Source organism: Hippopotamus amphibius, chromosome 3, assembly GCF_030028045.1.
Source record: "Hippopotamus amphibius kiboko isolate mHipAmp2 chromosome 3, mHipAmp2.hap2, whole genome shotgun sequence".
NCBI lineage: Eukaryota > Metazoa > Chordata > Mammalia > Artiodactyla > Hippopotamidae > Hippopotamus > Hippopotamus amphibius.
In genome coordinates, this window is record NC_080188.1 from 182,042,249 (window position 1) to 182,064,898 (window position 22,650).

Genomic DNA, 22,650 nt, shown 5'->3' on the forward strand with positions numbered 1-22,650 from the left:
TTGGAGTATAGTTGATTTACAATGTTGTGTTAGGTTCAGGTGTACAGCAAAGTGAATTAGTTATACATATAAATAAGTCCACTCTTTTTTTTTTAAGATTCTTTTCCCATATAGGCCATTACAGAGTATTGAGTAGAGTTCCCTGTGCTCTACAGCAGCTTCTTTTTAGTTATCTATTTTATATATGGTAGTGTGTATATGTCAGTCCCAGTCTCCCAATTTACACCTCTCCCCACTTATCCCCTGGTAACCATAAGTTTGTTTTCTACATCCATGACTCTATTTCTGTTTTGTAAATAAGTTCATTTTACCCTCTTTTTAGATTCCATGTATAACCGATATCATATGATATTCGTCTTTCTCTGTCTGACTTACTTCACTCAGCGTGACAAACTATAGGTCCATTCATGTTGCTGCAAATGGCATTATTTTATTCTTTTTCATGGTTGAGTAATATTCCATTGTATATATGTACCACATCTTCTTTATCCATTCTTCCATCAATGGACATTTAGGTTGCTTCCATGTCGTGGCTATTATAAATAGTGCTGCAATGAACATTGGCGTGTATGTATCTTTTTGAATTATGGTTTTCTCCAGGTATATGCCCAGCACCTTTGCTTCTTAACCGTTAAACCTAAAATAAACCAGAGGTATAGCTCGTGCAACCATCCCCCACTTCTTGGAACTCCTCACCATACACACACAGAGGAGATTTCCTCATGATAGTTCAGCTTCTCTCCTCATCAACCACTAACCCCACTTTTGCCTATCCACCTTAGTCCAGAGAGCGCAATTTAGATTGTCACCATAAGGTGCTGAAATGCATCAAATTTTACGTTAATCAAATCAACTCCAAGCCTGGTTCTATCCTAGAATACAAATTCTCTCCTTACTCCATTTCCTATTTCAAATCACACATTGACATATATAGTTCAACTACCAGAACAAATGCATCAACAGAATGATACAATCTAGATTCTCCAGTTGTAAATACTGAATCCACATAGGGGTGCCTCAAATTTAAAGAGTCCCTTTCATGATCAAATCCAGCGAATAATTAAGGTAAAAATTCCCTTGTTCTGAGTTAAAATGTAATAAAATGTAAGTTCACAATCATTGAAATCTGAAAATCATCCTCCCCAATTTATCATTGTCCACTCAGTGCCTCAGTAGAGCTGATTCCTTCAACAACTATAGTTCAGAATGGATGAAGTTCCTCTAGGACTCCAGAAGCTGAGCGGTCTAAACTGTTCTGAGATGCTCATCTTCTCTACCCAGTGTCTTCAAATGCTTCCAAGTTGTAACTTGATTTCTCCTTTTTACCCTGTAATTCTGAAACTGTCACGTGATACTGAAGATGAGCTCTCCCTAAACATCTAAACCTAAATGAACGAATAAATAAATGAATGAGTGAATGAATGAATGATAGATTTATGGCAAAGAGGCCTTTTCAGATCTGTATCATGGTTACTACCATGGCCTCTGGCTGTGGAATTGTAAGAATGATAAAATCTGACTCTCTGGGACTTTTTCTACAGGTGGATCAGCTGGAGAAGCCCTTTTGGCACATTCTTCACTGAAAGAACTACTGATGCTTTGAGGCCTGTTTCTGTTATTAGGAGCTATCCCTCCACTGTGTGCTCCACAAAGCAGAATCCTTCCTCCACTTAGAAATTTCTCAGGTCTTAAATAACTTGTGCTATCTCAATGGCGGGAGTTGGATAACTCTCTTACCAGGCCAACATCTAATGCAGACCCACTCTATTAACCACTGTCCTGCCTGGCTCTCCTTCAGGAATTTTAACTTCCCTATGTCTTCCTTTATATTTCTTATTGGGCGTGTTTCTTTATGGCATAGGCAATAACCACATGGCCCACTGACCACATCAGTGTCACTACCAAGATCACCTAGTAATTAATGCTCAATCTTCAAGGGCTGGTTTTCCAACCGTACTTATGGACTCTACCAGTAACTTTAAAACAATCTAAGTCAATAGTTTCCTAAAGATGGTTCCCCTCTGGTGGGACTCTTTTCAGTCTGCTCTCTGAGATCTTGACTGCCTACCTCTGGGAGATTTCTTTGAGCTTGGTCAGAGAAGGAAAAACCTCTTCCTCCTCTCCACATCCTTGTATTTTAAAGTAGCTACACAGGGTAACTTTTCATTTTCCAAAATTCTAGCCTATTCTATCAGAGCTCATTTTCTTTGTCTTATCAGTCTACCTAAAATCTGAACATTTCTCCTAAGGCAATCCCCTTCTTCCTTCAGCTTAATAAAGTTGGTCTTTCTTGCCTTCATTCTTACTACTCCTTTTTTCCCTTCTGATATTAAGATTAAAACATATACCTCAAAACACAATTCCTCATTCATTTTCTGATCAAAATTGATTCCTGGAGACAGTGTTCCAGATATAGGTATTTTAAATTTTCTCCTTTGCTTTTGGGTTTGCAAATATTTAATTGTGTTGTTTCTTTACTTCATTTCTGAAAAACAAAGCATTTGCTTTGTTTATAAATAAAATCCATCACCTTTTTGACGGTTGTCTTAGTCAGCTGGGGCTGCTATAACAAATTGCATAATTTAAGCCATAGGTGGCTTAAACAACAGAAATTTATTTCTCTCTTCTGGAGGTTGAAAGCCTGTGACTAGGGTGATAGCACCATCAGGTTCTGGTGAGCAATCTCTTCCTGGCTTGTAGATGGCTGGCTGCATTCTTACTGTATCCTCACATGACAGAGAAGGAGAGGGCTCTGGCTTCTTTCTCTGATGAGGGTGCTAATCCTATCATTGGGCTCCACCCTTGTGACCTCATCTAAACCTAATTATCTTCCAAAGGCTCCACCTCCAAATACCATCACACTGGGGATAAGGACTCCAACCTATGAATTTGGGGGACACATAAACATTCAGTCTATTGCAGTGGATGAAGCCAATGTCTGGCCTCTGGAATCTGAAGCCATGATCCGAACTTATGTAATTAATAAATGTAGAGCCCTCTTGAGACCACATGTTTAGGGAACATAAAACCTGTGATCAAACTATGTGAATCCAAGAGGCTAGCAGTCTCTCCCACCAATTATCTCCCCTATTCTTGACTGCAGTGTAGAGAAGACTAAAATGTTATGACAGTTGATTTAACATAACCTGCAGATGCACTTGGTTTGATACACTCTGGTGCTCTGTAGCCTACACAGGACTGGGATGCCTTTTCAGTTTAAGACCCAAACTGCAGATCTGATGGAGAAAAACTGTCAATGCAACAACAACAAAAAAGCTCTGCCAAACTCTCTTTTAATTTCCACTGCTGTTTGTGCATCTCCAAATATCTTGTATCATGAGATTTTAGTTCTAGAACTGTATTAATTTATTTTTATAACTGTATTTAGTTTTAAAAACAAATCCTTACTGGTTTATTTTCTCATTTTTCTTCTCTATCCCTCTTTTTCTTTTCAGTTGTATATTTTTCCCTGGAGTATTATTCTCTAAAAATTCATGCAGAGAAACTCATTGGGGGTCAGTGTTGTGGGGACTAAATGCCCTCAAACAATGTATAGCTACGGAGCAAGGACACATAAACCATTATTAAACCTCCCGTTCAGAAAAAAGAAAAAGTGAGACATGCTGTTACAACAAACCATCTCCAAATCTCAATGGATAATACAATAAAACTGTACTCCTCACTCATGTCTCAGTCTTATGTAGGTTGGATGAGTTCTCTGGGTGGTCTTCCTTCAAGTGGAAAGTCAGGGATACACTGACTTTCTATCTTGTGGTGTTGCCATGGTGGATATTTTTACTTCCAGTCATGTCAACAGGAGAAACTTCATAGAAGAGCCCATGGTACACTGTAAGGACCAGGCCTGGAGATAACAAACTATTTTTGCCCACATTCCATTAGGGAAGAGTAGTGAAGTCTTCTTGTATGCACAGGAGGCAAGAACAGAGATGGAAACATCTAAGCCCATCTAAGCAGATTTTTGTCGTTGTTGTTGCCTCTTAGTAGTGTTTGTTTACTTTTGTTTTTGCTTCTTATTTTTTAAAGGTCTATGTACTTTCTTTCTACAAGGAAAATGTGTAACAATTTTTAACATTGAGCGTTTTCATGTAAATGAGTTTATTAATAAACAAGAAAGAAAATATAAGAGAAATATCACCAAAGAGTATCAGAGACAATGGCAGCTCTTAGAGTTTTAGTGCATATTTTTTTTCCACTGTATGCTTCAAATGATTATTGAATTGGTTTTTACAAACACGTTTGAATTTTAAGCTGCACACTGTGTGGATCAAGAAGTCAACCTCAGCTGATGTTTTATAAAGCAAGTCTTCCTTTGGAAGAAAGGTATTTCTTTACAATGGAATCTTACTCTAGCAATTAGGAAACAGATGAGCAAATTTTACTTATAGGGTTTTTTTATAGCTACCGTTGCTTGAAGTATAATCTTTACCACCTATAGCAATAATATCTTAAAACAAAAAGTGGATATGATTTCAAATTCCAAGTTTGTGACAGCTTTTCCAATTTAAATCTATCTTATCCCCTGAATAGAATACAAATATCAATGCAATATATGCAAAGCATTGATGAAAAACGGCAAGTATTACTAAGAAAGAACCATGATCATCCAAAGTCATAAAATGAGAGTTAAGAAATAATTTCCCACTTTCACTTTGCTTCATAGGGGTCTTGTTAATATGCACTTCGTGCTCATACCAGCTAAGACTATCCATTTTTCTAAGTTCTTGGAGGTCAACTCACAGTTTCCTCTTTGTACCTAATAAATATTACTTGAACTATTGAATAGAATTTCACTGGAAAACAACAGAATTTATAAGAACTTAGCTCTGTAATACTCCACTTGGGGAATTTGGCTTCCATAATTTAAAATCAGCAAGAAGTTATTTCCACTTAATTTCCATCTTGATATTATAATTCCATTTATAATTTAACATATTTTAAAGTAACTCTAAATAAAAAGGATAATTAGCCCGTATGCAAATAGACTTAAGGATCTGTAGATGTCCCAGTTTAAGCATTTGGGTCATAATTGTGCATTTTTTTTTAAATTTTATTTATTTATTTATTATTTTTTGGGGGGTACACCAAGTTCAATCATCTGTTTTTATACACATATCCCCGTATTCCTTCCCTTCCTTGACTCCGCCCCACCTCGTGTCCCCCCCACCCTCCCTGCCCCAGTCCTCTAAGGCATCTTCCATCCTCGAGTTGGACTCCCTTTGTTATACAACAACTTCCCACTGACTATCTATTTTACAGTTGGTAGTATATATATGTCTGTGCTACTCTCTCGCTTCATCTCAGCTTCCCCTTCACCCCCCGCCCTTGTGCATTTTTAATACAATGCATTTTGTAGGAAATCTTTTAAAATGGTGTAAAACCCTAGGTCTATTATTATGTCTCAGACAATTTCATTAAAGTTATGCCTTGATAATTCTAACAGTTTTTCATGCTTGTTCAAAAACATGTAGTTTCAATATGTATACATTTATAAATTTTATTTTTCTTTAGGCTATTTCCATGGTACAATTCACTAATTTACTCACATTGCTATTTTTAGGTCCAGAAAGATGTGCAAGGAAACTAGTATTTTATATATATATATATAAATATAATACATATATTACATATATGTAAATGTCTTCCAGCAGTGATTCTTTCACAACTGCATTATGAAAACCACACAAACATACAATGGTTAGTGCAGTATGCTACAGAATCCAGTTTTTATTTTTCCATTATGTTTTATAACCAGGACCTCCAGATTTCAGACTATATCAAATTGTCTTTTCCCATCTGGAGTCATTGATTGACAAATATTTAATGATAGTGGAAATACTGTGCTCTTTCCTTTGTTCCATTTAAGAATATTTCATCGTAATGAGTCTTCTGCAAATCCATTGATCAGTGTCTGATGAGTAGGGAAAAGTCCAATGATCACTTCAAAATGAGCAACCAAACAGATTCAATTATAATTACTGAATTAAATGCCTGCAGGGAAAATGCTGTAACTTAACTTTATTCCAGGCCTAAATATGAAGAGTTAAAATATTATGATGCGTTCTAGAAGCATACTTGGGGAACTGCCAAGATTTCCATTATAATCCTTCCTTGTCAGGAGTTTATATTCTGTCACATTTAGTTTGGCTATAAATTGGAATACAATACCTAAATCTCACTTTTAAGTTTAGGCCTTATCATTTTAAAACTATTATATATGCTAACACAAGAAAACACACACACACACATATTGTGAATCACATATATTTCTGTGACAAAATCCTTTTTCTATATCCTAGGATAGTGTTTCTTTCATAAAGGGAATCCCACTACCATCCTGACCAACTCCCCAGACTATCTTCACATTTCTGGCCTCCCCAGCTACTTCTGGAATCCTACCTATTCAACCTCTTACTCATTTATTAATTCAGCAAACATACACCGAGCACCTGCTATGTGCCAGAAACTAGGTTGTATGCTAGAAATATCAGCTGACAAACAGGTGGCAGAGACAACACACGTCATGACATGTTTGGTCTTTATTCACATAGCCCATATTCAAATCTCAGTGCTCCCATTTATTTTACAATTACCTAATCTGTAAACTGGAGATAATAATACATTTCCTGTATTATAGGAATACAGGAAACATAGTAAACTCTGAATGAATGCTAGCTATTATTATCTGACAGTCTCTTTGGCTGGGCCAGGGCCAGAGTGGTTAAGACAGACCAATAGAAAGATAGTGAAAGAAATTTCTCCTGATGTACAGATTTCCTGGGACAGATCCTTGTCAGTACACAATCTACACAGATGTGAACATCTTCTCAAGGTCATTCACTCTATACCCAAGATAACATATTCCTCTCTTCCTTTTCTTTTCTAGTTAATTTATGGTTGAAAGCATATAGACAATGGCCAAAACATATTTATCTAAATAGTGGTAGTGAGATTATATGTTCATTTTCATACTCTGTCTTATTTTATATTAAGCTTATTGTTTAAATGGCCAAATGAAAATTTTAAATGAGTTTATATCATTCTTTATCTGTGCTGGTATAGGTAAAATAAGGCCCTATTTTATTTTATTATCTATTATTTGATTTTATATGATAGTCTCAACACTATACAGCAGATGGTATGTACAAACTCTGCAACAGTTCAACTGTACCTCAAAGCCTAAACAAATGCTCTATATTTAGGTTATTAGCTACAAATTTGCTTATGGAAGCAATTCTCCCTCAACATGGCATATGAAGTATTTCTGAAGTTTTTACCCAGGCAAATAAAATGGTACTCTGAAGAAAGGATTATTCTAAAGGGTTCATCACAGAACCGTATACATTGAGATCTGCAAAGTTTTTAGAAATTATCTTGCCCACACTTATTTTAAAGTTGAAAAAATTAAGGCAGAAAGATGTGATTTGTCAAAAGCCACAGAGACAGTTAATGGAAAGTCTAGATGCCGGGTCTACAGATTCTCATTCATACATTTATTCATTGATTTTTCGTTCACTCGCTATTTCATCCATTCATTAAGTATCGTTGGACAACTCTTAAGTGCCAGGGATTGTGCTAGATGCTGGGGATAAAGTGGTAAATGAGATAGTTCTGCCCTAGGAGAACACAACTGGGGATGTGGTGGCTAGGCAGGTGGACAGACTATTAAACAAGGAATTACAATATAGGGGAAACAAAAGAGGAAGTATAGGAAGCTGTGAGAAAACCCAGTGGAAGCCCAATTCAGCCTTGATGCTCCCAGAAAGCTTCCTGGAGGAAGAGAAGCCTGAAAACTGAAACAAAGAACAGACGAAAATCAGACAAAGAGAAGAAAGAAAACAGAGGTAAGAGTAGTAGAAAGTTTATGCTCAAACTGGACCCAGCAGTAAGATAACTAATGTATAACTTCTTTATACAAAATGAAGACATCATTGCTGCTCTGAGATAATGCCATATGCTGTAATTACTAATACTGCCTCTGTCATGAAGCTTAGTATCACATTACCCAAAAAAATGTGTTAACAAAATCTTTGTTAACCATTGGAAACTTCTCCCTACCACTTTTTTTCTCCCACACGCAGGGTCTGAATCTTTGTTAAGAGCTACAGTTTGGTCAATATGATCCCCCAAATAATGTTACTTTAAAAAAAAAGATAATTTTCTGTTGTACTGACAAGAAAGTACAAAACATTGAACAGTTTCAAATTTCATTAAATAATGAAATTTGAAGTATATATAATCCATATTGTATTCTGCTGATGACTGAGTTAGCACAATAGCTCACTCAAAAATTTCTCAACCTCAATGTGTAGTAGGGAATTGCCAGGTGTGCGTATTCATTTGTGCTGACCTGACTCTTTATACTGCTTTAGCCATTAATTTCCTTATCAAAATACTCAGTTAACAGCGTTTGTTTCTTGTTAGCATTTTCTATGAACCCACAGAATCTTAAGGTGTTAAAACTAAAAAGTTATTTTATATTCAACTGGCATTTAACCGATCTGAAAATTCATAAAAAGTTCAAATGGATTATTTGACTGTAATTTGTCCATTATTTCAGTACCTTCCACTTTCACAGAAGACTAGGGAAATTCTGGGGTATATAAAAAGGATTGTCACTAGGGTTAAATGAATGAATGGACTGTTTTGATAGAGAAACATAAAGTGATATGTTTTTGTTTATTAGGAGACTGTTTTATTGATAGGTGTTTGATAAAGGTTTTAAATGAATGAATATCTGAAACTACCAGTGAATGTATGAAATAAATTAACATGTAGTCTGATGCAGACAACTAAAACCATGCAGGTATTTATAAGATAACTTCATACAAAAGAGAGGCACCGATAATAGTGAATGCTGTAATTGCTAATACTTCCTATGCCATGAATCTTAGTATCCCATTATCCAATAAAAGGTGTTGAACAAAACTGTGGTAACTGTTGAAAACTTTGCTCCACCCCTTTTTGCTCCCACAGGAAACCACATCTTCTCACTTGCAACACCCCCAGACAGAAAGAGCAGTCCCCTGCCTGAAAGGATCTTGCCTGCTCCTAAATGGATGGAATCCAGACACACATGTTAGTGGATGACTTCAACCATCCCACATGGGACCCATATAGTGCACATTTTCCTTTTTTTAATTTTTAATGTCCATATGTTTGTTTGGCTGGAAATCAAGTTTCATTACATGCTCTTATTATTCCACTGTATAACAATTTTATTTATAGGCCATTCACATAAGAACTAATTTCTTTGATAGAAAGACTGTTAATACTTATTTAAGCTCACTATAATGAAAACAATATTGTTGGAACTCCAAACAAATGTCAAACCTTAAAGCCATGTCCTTGGTCCTTTCCCTGAAAATGGAACTTCACAATGTTAACCTATTCTCTTGGCTCCCTACACAAACGTGCCAAAGGTAGACACGAAATTCATGAAATACTGGCAATTTGTGTAAAATTCATATAAAACAAGCATGATGTACTTAAATCTCCATACTGGCTTTGAGAAGGCTCCCTGATGCCAAGACTATGCTTGAATTCACAGGCTCATATACATAATGAATATGTCTCAGAAAACCATGTAGGAAGTAGGCAATTTTATTTTTGAATACACTGTGTGTGTGTACACATACGTAGTAGAGGGGGCAAGCTTGATTTCTGTGCTACTCTGCAAAAACATTTTTGGTCAAGTCACACATGCCAAGGCTGAATGTAAAATAGATTGAAATATTAAAAGTGCACTGATGTCAAGTCAGATCCTGGCCTATTTTCCCACACTGATCCTTAGGTAATTAGATTATGCTCTGTAAACAAAGGCTTGGCTTGACAACCTCACTTTCTCATGCAGCGTGGTCTGGTAGTAATCAAAGATGCCTCAGTATTAACTTTAGAAAGTGTATGTTCTCAGTGAAAGAAGTTTTCCGTTTCAAGAATGTCACCTTTATGTTTCAGATGTTTACACTTTTGCTTACAGATGTAGCCGTGAGCAAGTACACTGGTTAGTGTGTGATTTAATGGTGTGGTTATTTCAACCTCTGCAAAGTGTCTTGTCAGTCATCAAAAGCCATATGTTCAGCAGTCAAAGCCAAATAATATGTTAATTAAATTAATCTTTTCTTTTCCTCAAGGCATCTTGGTCAAAGTGAATTATGATGTACACAGATGAGAGATCTTATATGACATTATATAAGAGCTACATAGAAAGCCAGTGTGAAAAATTAGTACTTTTTAAAAATCATTTTGAGTGACTTCGATCTTTGTCATATTCTTATTTTCATCAAGTAGAAGGATAAAGAAAAAAGTAATCTTCAACATTTAAAGGAAAGAAAGAACCCTCACTCTACTGCCAACCTAGAGGCTGCATGTACATTATCCATTATCTGTTTGCAGATATAACTTCTCTTAGGGGCTTCACAATGTGGACTCAATAAATATTTCTAAGTGATAAAAATACCAGGTCAGTAATCAAATGCTGTTTTACAGAGGAGCCAAATACAAGATATTTAAAAATTAGTGAGAGTTCTACAGGAAGAGGATGACTGCTGTCGCCAGCTGTTTTATAGCAATAGGTAGGAAAGAAAGCCCATGGAATTAACGAAATGATAGTTACTAACATAAGAGTGATTGTTTTCTTCTAGTTCAATGTGTAGATTTTCGTTATTATTTTTACCTTTCAATATGCCCTAATGTCAAATTTATAACATTTCTGATTTAGTTTATTCTTTATGCAAAAGTAAATGTGGGACTCTTTACACTTAGAACTCTGAGTATTGTTTATTTGATTAGGGAAAGAAACTTATTTAAGGAAGTTATCTAATAGAGATAGAACTATACTTTTTTAGACTCGATAATTTATCGATTTAATAACTTAGACACAAAACTCTATATTAAACATAAGCTCTGGTATGTTATTTATTTTCCAAAGTTCAAAACAATTTTGACTTGAAGCAAAGCATTTTGATTTGAAGAACAGTGATAAAGATAGTAAAAGCAACAACAATATATCAGTATTTTCAGTATTTTCCTTGTTCTAGGATGGAACACACATATATCAATCCATCCTCAAAATAACCTTATAAGGCTCACTGACCTTGGCGCAATGTAACAATAGCATGGTCAAACCCTAGCTGAACTGACCCCAGGTGTGACAGCCTTTCCACTGTATAATTTACTGCTTTCTCCACAAATGTGTCACATCTCTTCTTCAAAATACCTATCACAACCTGTCCCGCTTCTTCTATATGGCAGTGCTTATAGGCAGAGATTATCACTCACTTGGAGAGCATTTTCCATTATTAGATCTGATTGCATTTTGTTACAGTTTTTTAAAAAAAGATGGCAAAATTACATAACGTCTACCATCTTAACCATTTTAGTGTACAGTTCAGTAGTGTTAAGTATATTCACATTGTTGTGCAACTCACCTCCACAGCTCTTTCATCTTGCAAAACTGAAAATATATATCCTTTAAACAACAGCTCCTCATTACCCTCTCTCTCATTCCTGGGAAAACCACCGTGCTATTTTCTGTTTCTATGAGTCTGACTACCCTAGATTCTTCACTTAAGAGGGATCATACAGTATTTATTGTTTTGTGACTGCTATTTCCATAGTATAATGTCCTCAAGTTTCATTCATGTTGTAGCATGTCAGAATTTCTTTGCTTTTTAAAGCTGAATAATATTCCATTGTAATATATACCATATTTTATTCATCCATCAATGGACAATGGATTGCTTCACCTTTTTGGCTACTGTGAATAATACTGTGGTTAACATGAAGTACAAATATCTCTTTGAGATCCTGCTTTTGATTTTTTTGGATATATACCCAGAAGGGAAATTGCTGGATCATAAAGTAATTCCATTTTTCATTTTCTGAGGAACTGTCATGCTGTCTTCCAAAGCAGCTGCACCATTTTATATTTTACACCAAGTGTACACAAAGATTCCAGTTCTTCATATCCTTGCCAACACTTGCCTTCCTTTTTTCTTTTTTTCTTCTTCTTTTGTGATAGCAGCCATCCTATTGGGTGTGAGGTGATTGCTAACTGTGGTTTTGATTTGCATTTCCCTAATGACTAGTGATGTTGAGCATCTTTTCTTATATATATTTTTGGCCATTTCTATAGCTTCCTTGGAGAAATATCTACTTAAGTAAGTCTTTTGTCCATTTTTTAAATGTTTTTATTGTTGCTGTTGAGTTGCAGTTCTTTATATATTCTGGATATTAATCCCATATCAGATATATAATTTGCAAATATTTTCTCCCATTTCATAGTTGCCTTTTCACTCTGTTGATAGTATCCTTTGCTGTACAGAAGTTTTTGATTTTGATATAGTCTAGTTCATCTATATTTACATTTTTGCCTGTGCTTTTGGTGTCATATTTAAGAAATTATTGCCAAATGAAATGTCATGAAGATTTTCTCTATGTTTTCTTCTTAGAATTTAATAGTTCAGCTCTTATGTTTAGGTCTTTGATCTGTTTTGAGTTAATTTTTGTATATGATGTAAGATAAGGGTCCAAATTCATGCTACACTTTTTTTTTTTTTAAAGTGTGTGTGTGTGTGTGTGTGTGTGTAAGTGAATTATAATCAGGCTATTTGAACTTGTGCATTACTGTTGAATTAGTGAAGAGCTAAGTCATCTGAGGTAAAAAATGCCAAATTATTCCAAATCAATGTAATAAATATTTCCCTAAAACCTCACAGATTTTAGGTGATATATCGAAAAGGAAGAGTTTTGTTTCTGAAAAAACATATCATGACAGAGAAGAAATAAAAATAGAGAAAACTTGTCTCTTGAAAGCTGACAGCTAGTTTTATGGAAATAACTGTGGCAGAAACGTATAGAATTTCAATTACATGTATATGGACTGATTCTAGTCTCATGACAATTTTGTACTGAGTATTCTCTTTGTATGTGTTATGGGGAACATCACAAAAATCTCTGTTTTTGAGACAGCTTAGTATTTAGTGAAAATAAGGCTAGTATATGGCACACAGAAATAATTACATATACATATTTATTGGTGACTGTTTGACATAGCTTTTACCCTTATGAGAATATATATGTAGTTGCCCATAGATATTGATGTTCAACAAGTAAGGGAAGCATGCCAAGCTTGTCAAGGAATGCCAGATAGTCTGCAAAGAAATTGACGCAGACAAAACATCAGTCTGGGTGTACTTCCCCAGAGAGTGTTTTTCCCATCTGTTTAAAAAATGAGATCCTTTTTATTTTTATATTTTATCGCTTTGGTGGTGTTGTTAAGAAAATAAAGGTTTATTAATGAACATTTTCCATCAATTACCAGTGACATCTGTCCTCCAAAAAACCTACATACATATGAATGCATGCACACACACATATATACACACACACATATATGCAATGTATGTAATATAGGTAACATATTGCATAAACGTGTTTATGAACATGCATGTTTGTCTGAATATATTTATATATTGAAGCTTTATCTCTTCTTGAAAGAAAACACAAATATTTTTAGTCCAGAGAAATACTAAATGAAGATGCCATCGGTTTTGATATCTTCATATTCTTGTATTGTTTTAGAGTTAGGACAGTTATTTCCATTGCTTACAATCACAGTGTTTGATGTTTTCAATGTTCTTCTCTAATGTGTTTCAAACAACCGTTTCTACGTTCTCGTCATCTGGATCTCATCCCCATGCATGCAAGATATTCACCCACGTGGCCCTCCATCTGTACAAAATTGTTAAGGGATCTTAAGGATGATTTACTTAAAATTCCAAGCATTTCAGTATACTGGCAAGAGGGACTCATTTAAAAGTAGAATTATATTTCTTTAGAAATGCCTTCTACAAGTTAGCTGTCACTGTTAGTAGTTTTATGAGCTATTTTCGGGGATTTATATAACCAAATTTTGACAAGTCATTTTTTAAAAGGACCTCTAAAGTGACTTCTGAATCAGAACAATGTCCACTTGGGTGGGTGGCCAGCTGGGATTCTGTGAGGCTGGCATTAGATTGGATTGAGATGTGACCTGGCATGGTATTCCCACAGAATTAAGCTTTTCATCTTGAACTGCCCGAGTGAAAACAACTTCCCACCAGCACCCGAAAAAGCTTCTTTGCACCAATTAGTGGGGATTTAAACTGAACAAATGTGGATCTCAGCTGAACATTCAGATAAGGCTTCAGGCATTAAAAACCAACTGAGGTAATAGAATAAGGTTAAAGGAGACACAGATGGAGAAAGATTATTACATTTGGGGATTGGAGGTTGTCTGCTAAACTTTAATTACAATTACACCTAAGATTTTTTTAATGACATGAGGTTCACTTCATACATATTTTACTTGTATTTTGCTTTTAGACACTATTGAAAACATATGGTCAGGACAATACAATCCTAGGTAAGCTAATTTTCTTTTGAGCAATGGATTGACATTGCTAACCCAATCAAACAGCAGCAAGAATCCACTTGGCAGTTATTAAGTGGTTGCTTACTCAGTATCCATTTCCCCTCCTTCCAACTTCTTTCCTAGCAGAATCCAATTTTGTTCAGGTATCTGCACTCCACAAAGCGTGTCATAAGGTGATCCTATCCCCAGGTCTAGGAGATGGACCCTGATTTAAGCAAATCAGGAGAACCGCACTTCTCTTCTCTTGCCAGTGACTGGTTTAGAAGTGGGCATGTGACACATGAGATGGAGTCTTCTGGGGACCTTTAGGGAAGGTTTCTCACTCCCAAGAAAGAACCAGAAAAAAAGGTGTTTTTTTTCCCCTTCCTTTTGAAGATGCTGCATCTGAATGGAATGCCTGGAACTTCCAAGATTATCACTGGACCAGAGGGGAGTCGGGCACAGAGCACAGCCCTCTTGGAGTGGTGATGGCATGGGATGCAATGCGTCTGGGTCCCTGACAGCCTGGCTCCGTGGTGGGGGAGCCTGTGCAACCTCTGGACTTCTTGTTATGTGAAATAATACATTTATTTCTTTACTCCATTTAAATGTCTGCTGTAGGCTAAATGTTTGTGCCCCCTCCAACCCCCGCTGCAATCAAACTCATATTTGGACATCCTAATGCCCGATGTGATATTAGGAGGTGGGGCCTTTGGGGTGATTAGGTCATGAGGGAGGAGCCCTCGTGAATGGGATTAATGACCTTATAAAAGAGACCCTAGAAAGCTCCCTCGCCCTTTCCATCATGTGAGGAGGACATAGTGAGAAGTCGTCACAACCCAGAAGAGGACCTTCACCAGAATCCAGCTATGCTGGCACCTTGATCTTGGACATCTAGCCTTCAGAACTGTGAGAAATAAATTTCTGTTCTTTACTAACCACCCGGCTTGTGGTATTTTGTTATAACAGCCCAAATGGACTAAGACAGAGTCTGTGTTTTCTATTACATGCTGTTCCAAAGCATCCAAACTGACAAAATGTCCTTTTAAAATAGACATTAAGCAGTAAGTTATTATTTAAACATATACTGTTCTCTTCTAAGAAAAGCATATCATGGAGAAAGAGTGATATAATAACATTCCCTCTTTTCTTCTCCAAGGTGTCAAAATCTGAGGATTATTTTTTAATGTCATTCTTTAACCAATTATTTTCATTGCCAAGTCCTATACAATCAAAAAACACTCCTGTGGCAATTTTCCAAAGCCACATTGCACAGCAAAAGTTTCCGTTTAAAGTATGAGTTTCTTCCCAAGTGGGACACACTAAATTTAAGCAAGAGTGGCTGTTCAAAGTGCAGGACTACAAAATTCTCAACACTATGTAACTGACCAAAATGAATAAAAAGATGCAAAAATAGCATTGCAAATGTACTTAATGGTAGGAAGATGCCCAAACTCATTTCACAAACTGAGAAATATTAGCTAGGAAAATACAACTTAGTTCAGGTGTCAAATATACACCATGAATCAGCAGTCGACTCCTCTTTTTGAAAAAGTAAAGCACAGTGACAGGAAGGAAGTAAAGGTAATTCTGAAACGTCTTCCGATCTCCTCTGATCTGGATTTAGATTTCCTCTAATGGAGCACAGATGGGCCACTAGAATGCAAGCTCCTTCAGGGCAGGAATTTCTGTCTGTGATTTTTACCACCATATCCTAGCATTTACAATAATATCCGGTGAATACTTACTGAATTAATAAATACATATTCTGTCATCATGGTGGAATTGGGCCCCTGCGTAGGGGTGTCAAGAAGTTTAGAAAGCACCATGTGTGGTTTTCTCTACATAGTCACCCAGCAGAAAGAAGAGTTGGTATAAACTTCAAACTAAAATATATATATTTTATATATATATGTATATATGTGTGTGTATATATATATAGTTAACGAAGTCAGAGAAACTTGGCTAAGTGTGACTTTTTTTTTCTAAGGGACCGGGGGCCATGTAACACAGTTCCGAAAACTAGTGTGGAAGGAGGAGACAGTTGGGAGATTTCTGGGAAAGACTATGTTGCTTGAAAAAAAGACAGACAAGTGTGCCATGTCTTCTCTTTCTTCTTGCACTGAATGCTGCGGTATGAGGGTACACTGTTTGGTTCTCTGGGAGCCATTTTGTGACCACAGGATAACAAGTGTCAGGAAAAAGGCCATCATGCTGGGGATGTCAGGGTGAACAGATGAAAAAGGCTGGGTCCTTAATGACAGCATTGGACAGTTATAGCAAACCAGAGGGCACTTCTTCAGCTTTTCTTTGTGAGATTTAAAACTACTTTTACTGTAAGTCACAGCTGATCAGGATTTCTGCAGCCAAAGTCACTCTGTACTGATAATTCTAACTTTTAATATGTTTTGGAAAAGTCAGAAGGTATTCCATTATCATACATTATCTCTCATTCAAGGTAACAAGTTTATGAATTCATTTGACCACAAGAAAAAAGCAAAAGTCAAAAATAGGACTATGCTAATGATAACAGGGGCTGAAAAAGAGGGACCTATAAGAAATGTTTCGGAGGTGGACTCAGTGGAACTTGAGAACTAGATTCGGGAAGGTTTTGATGAAGAAGTAAATAAAAATGATTCTATTATTCCTTGTTTGCGGGACTGGGAGAAAGCTGCCCTCTTAGCTATAAGGCAAACATCAAGAGTAGAAGCAGGATTAGGGGAAAGGATGATCAGGTTATCTAACCCTGGAGTTGGTGCTCCTGAAATGATGTCAGTGAGAAGACAGACAACAGGTAAGGAAAATTTGGTCTGGTGTTCACAAGCAAGAAGAGTGTTTCAGTTGCAAATATGTAAATAAGACACATAGAGGGGAGCGTTTGACAATTTCCGTGGTGTAAAGACTCTGACCATGACCAATTTCAAGCTATCAGCTTGCAAAATTTCTGTAAACTTCACAATTGGGAGCCAGTAAAATCTGGCTCTAAAACAACTCAGGAGTAGAATAATCACTTTTATTGGAATTGGAGGTATGTGTGTGAACTCATTCCATATATGCATATATGTATATGTATTTATACAACGTAAACACATGTAAAGGTATGTATACTGTACAATACATATATATGTATTATACATAACATAGAATATACATAAATATACATATACTTAAATATAGTTGTTAATGTGTTCATGTATATACATACATTCATCGCCAGTTCTTTCCACTAAGGGCCTGGGAACAGCAATACCCTAATAGAATGAGTCTACTCAGTGCCCAGATTTCGGTTTCTAAATGTCATGTTTCACTAAATAGGAACCAGAAGTCTTGGAGAAATGATTGATTCAGTGGCTTGGGCAAGAAAAGTACAAGATGCACCCGATACATCTTTGTGAGCTGTAAATAACACAATGTTCAAAGAATGAAAGGGACCTGTGAAAAGAACACTGAAGCCAACCCAAAAAGACACTAACTGGCCAGTTATGGGAAAATTTTAGCATCAAAAGGAAATGAGAGCATCATATTATAACCCATTGAATAAAACAGGAAGCTAAGAGTTGATTCTGATGTAAGCAAATAAAGAAATTAAAATTTTGATGAGGAATATGATATTGCCATAGTTTCAAAGTACCTCCTCACAGAATACTTATTAATTGCAAAAGGGAAAGGAGTAACTTTATAGTGAATAACCCTTGCGTCACCATACTGATAAAATAATCAAAATGAACACTTCCAGTAATGGGATATATTGAAACCATGGGCCACTTGACAGGATACAAGGAGGAGGATACACCATCACTTCTACATTTCTGCACAAGAGGAATTAACCCAAATGTAATTGTGAGGAAACATCAGAATAATTCAGTTTACAAAAATAACTGGCCTAAGAGCTTCAAGAGTACCAAAGTGACAGAAGGCAAGGAAAGACTGAGGAACTGCTCCAAACCAAAGGCAATTAAACAGACATAATGACTAAATGTAGTGTGTGATCTGGTGTGGATCTTTTTGCTCTAAAGGGTATAACTGAACACTTGATGAGACTTGAATGGGGGTCTAATTTCATGAGGATTAAACAGTAGTGATGTATTATTTTGAACCTCTTGATTACTATGGCTGTACTATGGCTCTGCAGAACGTTCTTGTCTGCAGAAAATATGCATCAAAGTGCGGGATAATGGGGCATTCTATTGGTAGCTTACTTTCAAATAGTTCAGGAAAAAAAAGTTCTTTGTATGGTATTTGCAATTGTTTTTATATAAATTGTTTTTCTTTTATTAAAAATTTGTTTCAGATGGATAGATATATAATAATTAATGCATTATACGAAATGTTAATGATAGCATCTAGGTGGTGGGTATATGGGTCTTCTTTGTAAAATTCTTTCACATTTGCTATATATTTGAAATTTTTCATAATAAAATTTTTGGGGAAAAAAATTTTTTTAATTGTTTTAAAACATACACTGGTCTATCCTACCTTCCTACTTGTTATAACTAAACCAGAAAACACTATATTAGTTTTACAAGTTAACTCCTACCTAATTGTACACAATATTTTAACTTAACAAAGCTAAGGGCAGGAGATGAAGCTGAAATAGTAGGTAGAGGCTAGATTGTAAAGGGATTTACTGCTTAACTAAAAATTTTTAATTTTTTCTGAAGTCTGCCCAGACAGTGGAGTTGTTAGGTAGTAGAGTAGGCTCTGCTGGAGAACAAACAGACAACAGAGACCAGAGGCCAACTGATCCAAAGGTACAATGAGACCAGAACTAAGGCAGACACGATGAGGATGCTTTAGAGGCCAAAATGGAAACATGTTTTTCTGACAGAAAATCTAAAGGATTTGTAACTGACATGATGAAAAGATGCGAGAGGGGGACGAGTAGGGTATGACACAAAGACACTGTTATGTGGAGGGAAGGTCACTGAAAACAGATCACAACAGGAGAAGTAGGTTCTACGGTGGACAACAAAGCACTAATTCTCCACTCGACGTGCTGGGCTCTTCACATTTAATCTCATGACAAATCCACTGTATGGATGAGGGAACAGAAACTTGGAGAGATTAGTTTTTGCTTTTGTTTTTTTTTCCAACCCAAATCACATTTGGTGAGTGTGAACATTTTGCAATGTTGTGAATATATGAAACGTATCTTGGTTGTCTGACAACCAGGTGGGAAGCTCCGGCAGGAAGTGTAAAACACAGATGTAGAGCAACGATGAGAGCTTGGGGCCAGAGGTGTAGCTATGAAACCAGCTTTCTGAACACAAAAGTGGAAGATCACCCAGAGTGGGAATAAAAATTGAACCAAAAGGAGTCTCCACATTAAGGGATTAACAGTAGAGAAACCATTGAAGGAGACAGAGAAATCACAGTCCAGGGATACTAGAAAAACCAGGCAGGAAGACTCCCGTTTCCAGAATCAGGAGTTAATCAAAGTGTCACAATCTATAAAGATATCACATAAGATAAGGACTGAAGAAGATTATGGGATTCAGAAATCAGTACTCTGGTTGAAATGGATCATAATCTTTATAAACTCTTAAATCTGTACCAAGATTTTAAAATGAGGCTGGGCCTGCTATTACACTGAGGCAGAGGGAGAGACCACTACATTCATTTAGCAAAATAGTGGAAATGAAGCCAAAAGGATCATGAATAGAAAAGAAAGGAAATGGCTCTGAATCTAAAATGTCTGAAATTTATGTGAATACTTAGCTATACTTTCTGAACACTTACTACTACGGCAATGTGGCACCGTGAAAAGAGCATCACAAAGGGGAATTGTTTTAGCCCTGCTTATTCAAGACTATGGGTACGTCACTGACAGTCTCTGGATCTCAGTTTCCATATGTATAAAATGATCACTTCTGAATTCCCTCGAGCAATAAAAATTCTTTGATTCTATGGCAGAACTAAGACAATGTTAACCAGCTGCCCTAAGGCACACGTGACATTTCACAGGATAATTAAGAAACGTTAAAAAAAAAAAAGGATTTCAGTTACTATTTGAAATTGGTACATTCTTCATTTGCCATTTAAAAATCCTGTTTTTAAATTAACTAGAGGTTTATTGCTATTGAAGTGAGGTTTTTAAAGAGAACCATTTATTTGCCTCTGCCAATTACATACTGTGAACTTTGGTTTTAACACTTCTCTCTTGTTATATGATAGAGAAAATGGCTTAATACTTAGTGCCCAAGGGAAAGACTTCTGTCTCTCACAGACACCCACACCCAATTTTTCAATTTCAATAATTTCACTGGCAAAAGAAAGCATACCAGAAGCGGCCAAAATTAATATGTCAAGTAACTAACATGTTAAGTGTTTCTCTAGTTTCAATTGGATAAGCCATCACATGACTAGAAAAGTTGAGGTGGGAAAAAAGAAACAGAAAATGAAAATAGAGTGAATTTTAATTAAAGTAATACTATGCCCTTAAAGGTAGGTAGTGAAACACCAAAATAAAACAAACAAACAAAAAGTATGAATTTGTTACAATAACAAAAATTGAAGTTAACAAGATGTTTTGAAATTACCTCTAAAATGAATTTAAAATAGAATGCAAAAGCATCACACTTTCTCATCACTTCTTAAAAAAAAAAAAAAAATCCCAGAGGCTCTGAACTAAACTATTGGCAAAAACGTAAGTATCTTATGGGCATTTTGCCCAAAATATGATTTCTTCAAAACAGGATGTCCACTATTCATCATAGATCCATTAATTCTATTCCCAATATAAAAAACACATATGGCTTTTGCAACCAATCCAAGACAAAAGGTCTAAATAAAATCACAAAGGTAACACACATAATAACTTGAGGATAGCACAAAGGAAATGTATTTTAAGATAATATTTTACATTTTTGTAAAAGTCCACTCAATATTTCAAATTAAATTCCACACTTATTTTCTAAAATAATGAAGTACAAGGAAAGAATGAAGGCTTTGCAGGGTGATGAAAAGAATTTGAGGGAAGCCCATGGGAAATGAGAGCAAACACACTGAAGAAATTGTATGGTCAATTGGGCAATAGATGGTCTTCCAGTTATTTACTCTTTTTTTAAAATTTATTTTATTTTATTTATTTTATTTATTTTATTGGCTGTGTTGGGTCTTTTTTGCTATGCGCGGGCTTTCTTTTTAGTTGCGGTGAGTGGGGGCTACTCTTTGTTGTGGTGCGCAGGCTCCTCATTGCCGTGGCTTCTCTTGTTGTGGAGCACAGGCTCTAGGCGCGTGGGCTTCAGTAGTTGCAGCACATGGGCTCAACAGCTGTGGCTCACGGGCTCTAAAGTGCAGGCTCAATAGTTGTGGCACAGAGGCTTAGTTGCTCTGCAGCATGTGGGATCTTCCTGGAGCAGGGATCATACCTGTGTCCCCTGCATTGGCAGGCGCATTCTCAACCACTGCACCACTTAGGAAGCCCCAGTTATTTACTCTTAATGAGGAGAAATTATGTAACAGAGAAGAACAAATCCGACTCCATATTAGATCTGTTCCTTTTCCTGAGCTGGCTCTGCATCTTCTGTAAAACAATGTCGCCTGTAGCCTAAGATACACAAGACAGCATATTCTCAGGGCTCTGACCTTTAAGAGTCCACTCATGTAGAGATAAAAAGCTGCAGAACAGAGAATAACATTTGTTTTCTTGGAGGTTTATAGGAACATCATGACCTGACCTATGTGGCCAGTTGCAAGAACAAAAGAGTTAGATACCAAGAAGTTTGCAACAACCACGCTCCTCCCTCACCTTGCGTTTAAAAGTGCTTTGCTGAAATCCTTCAAGGAGTTTAGGGTTTTTTGGGTGCACGTCACCTGTGTCCTTGCATGGCCCTGTAATAAACCTTTCTCTGCTCCAAACTCCGAAACCTTTCGGTTTGCTTGGGCTTGCTGTGTGTCGGGTACACAAACTTGCATTCAGTAACAATTAGGGAGGCCACTGTAGGCTAAGGAACGGGATCCAGACAACCATCCAAGTGGTACCCTGTGCATTGCTAGCTCTCCTCCAGTGGGAGGGCCTCGGTCAACCTCAGCCTCAGGCCCACCCTTTTAGAATAACCAATGCTAACGTTCATTCTGTATAGGCAGAAGGATCTTTTCAGAGACACATACCTGCCTTGAGTGTGAAAGAAGTGAAATTCACAATCCCTATGAGGAGAGACCAGGCAAATCTTTAGAAAGTTCTCTGGTTCACCTGCTACATGAAGAGCATTGTGCGAGGATGCTCCTTAGGGAAG

General features: G+C 36.5%; 1 protein-coding gene across 10 annotated transcripts in view; it reads right to left on the reverse strand.

The window, feature by feature from the left end:
* LYPLAL1 (lysophospholipase like 1) overlaps window positions 1-22,650 on the reverse strand; it is a 152,220-nt gene that overhangs the window by 81,027 nt on the left and 48,543 nt on the right. The window contains exon 6 of one of the 10 annotated variants that reach the window (XM_057727551.1): window positions 7,489-7,811. The exons of 7 other annotated variants lie outside the window; for them this stretch is intronic. In XM_057727551.1, the coding sequence (XP_057583534.1) occupies window positions 7,762-7,811 (50 nt within the window). In that variant the 3' untranslated portion in view covers window positions 7,489-7,761. Of the gene's footprint in view, window positions 1-7,488; window positions 7,812-13,523; window positions 13,753-22,650 lie in introns of those variants that run through there. 2 more of the 10 variants (XM_057727552.1, XM_057727556.1) reach the window with 2 other exon arrangements.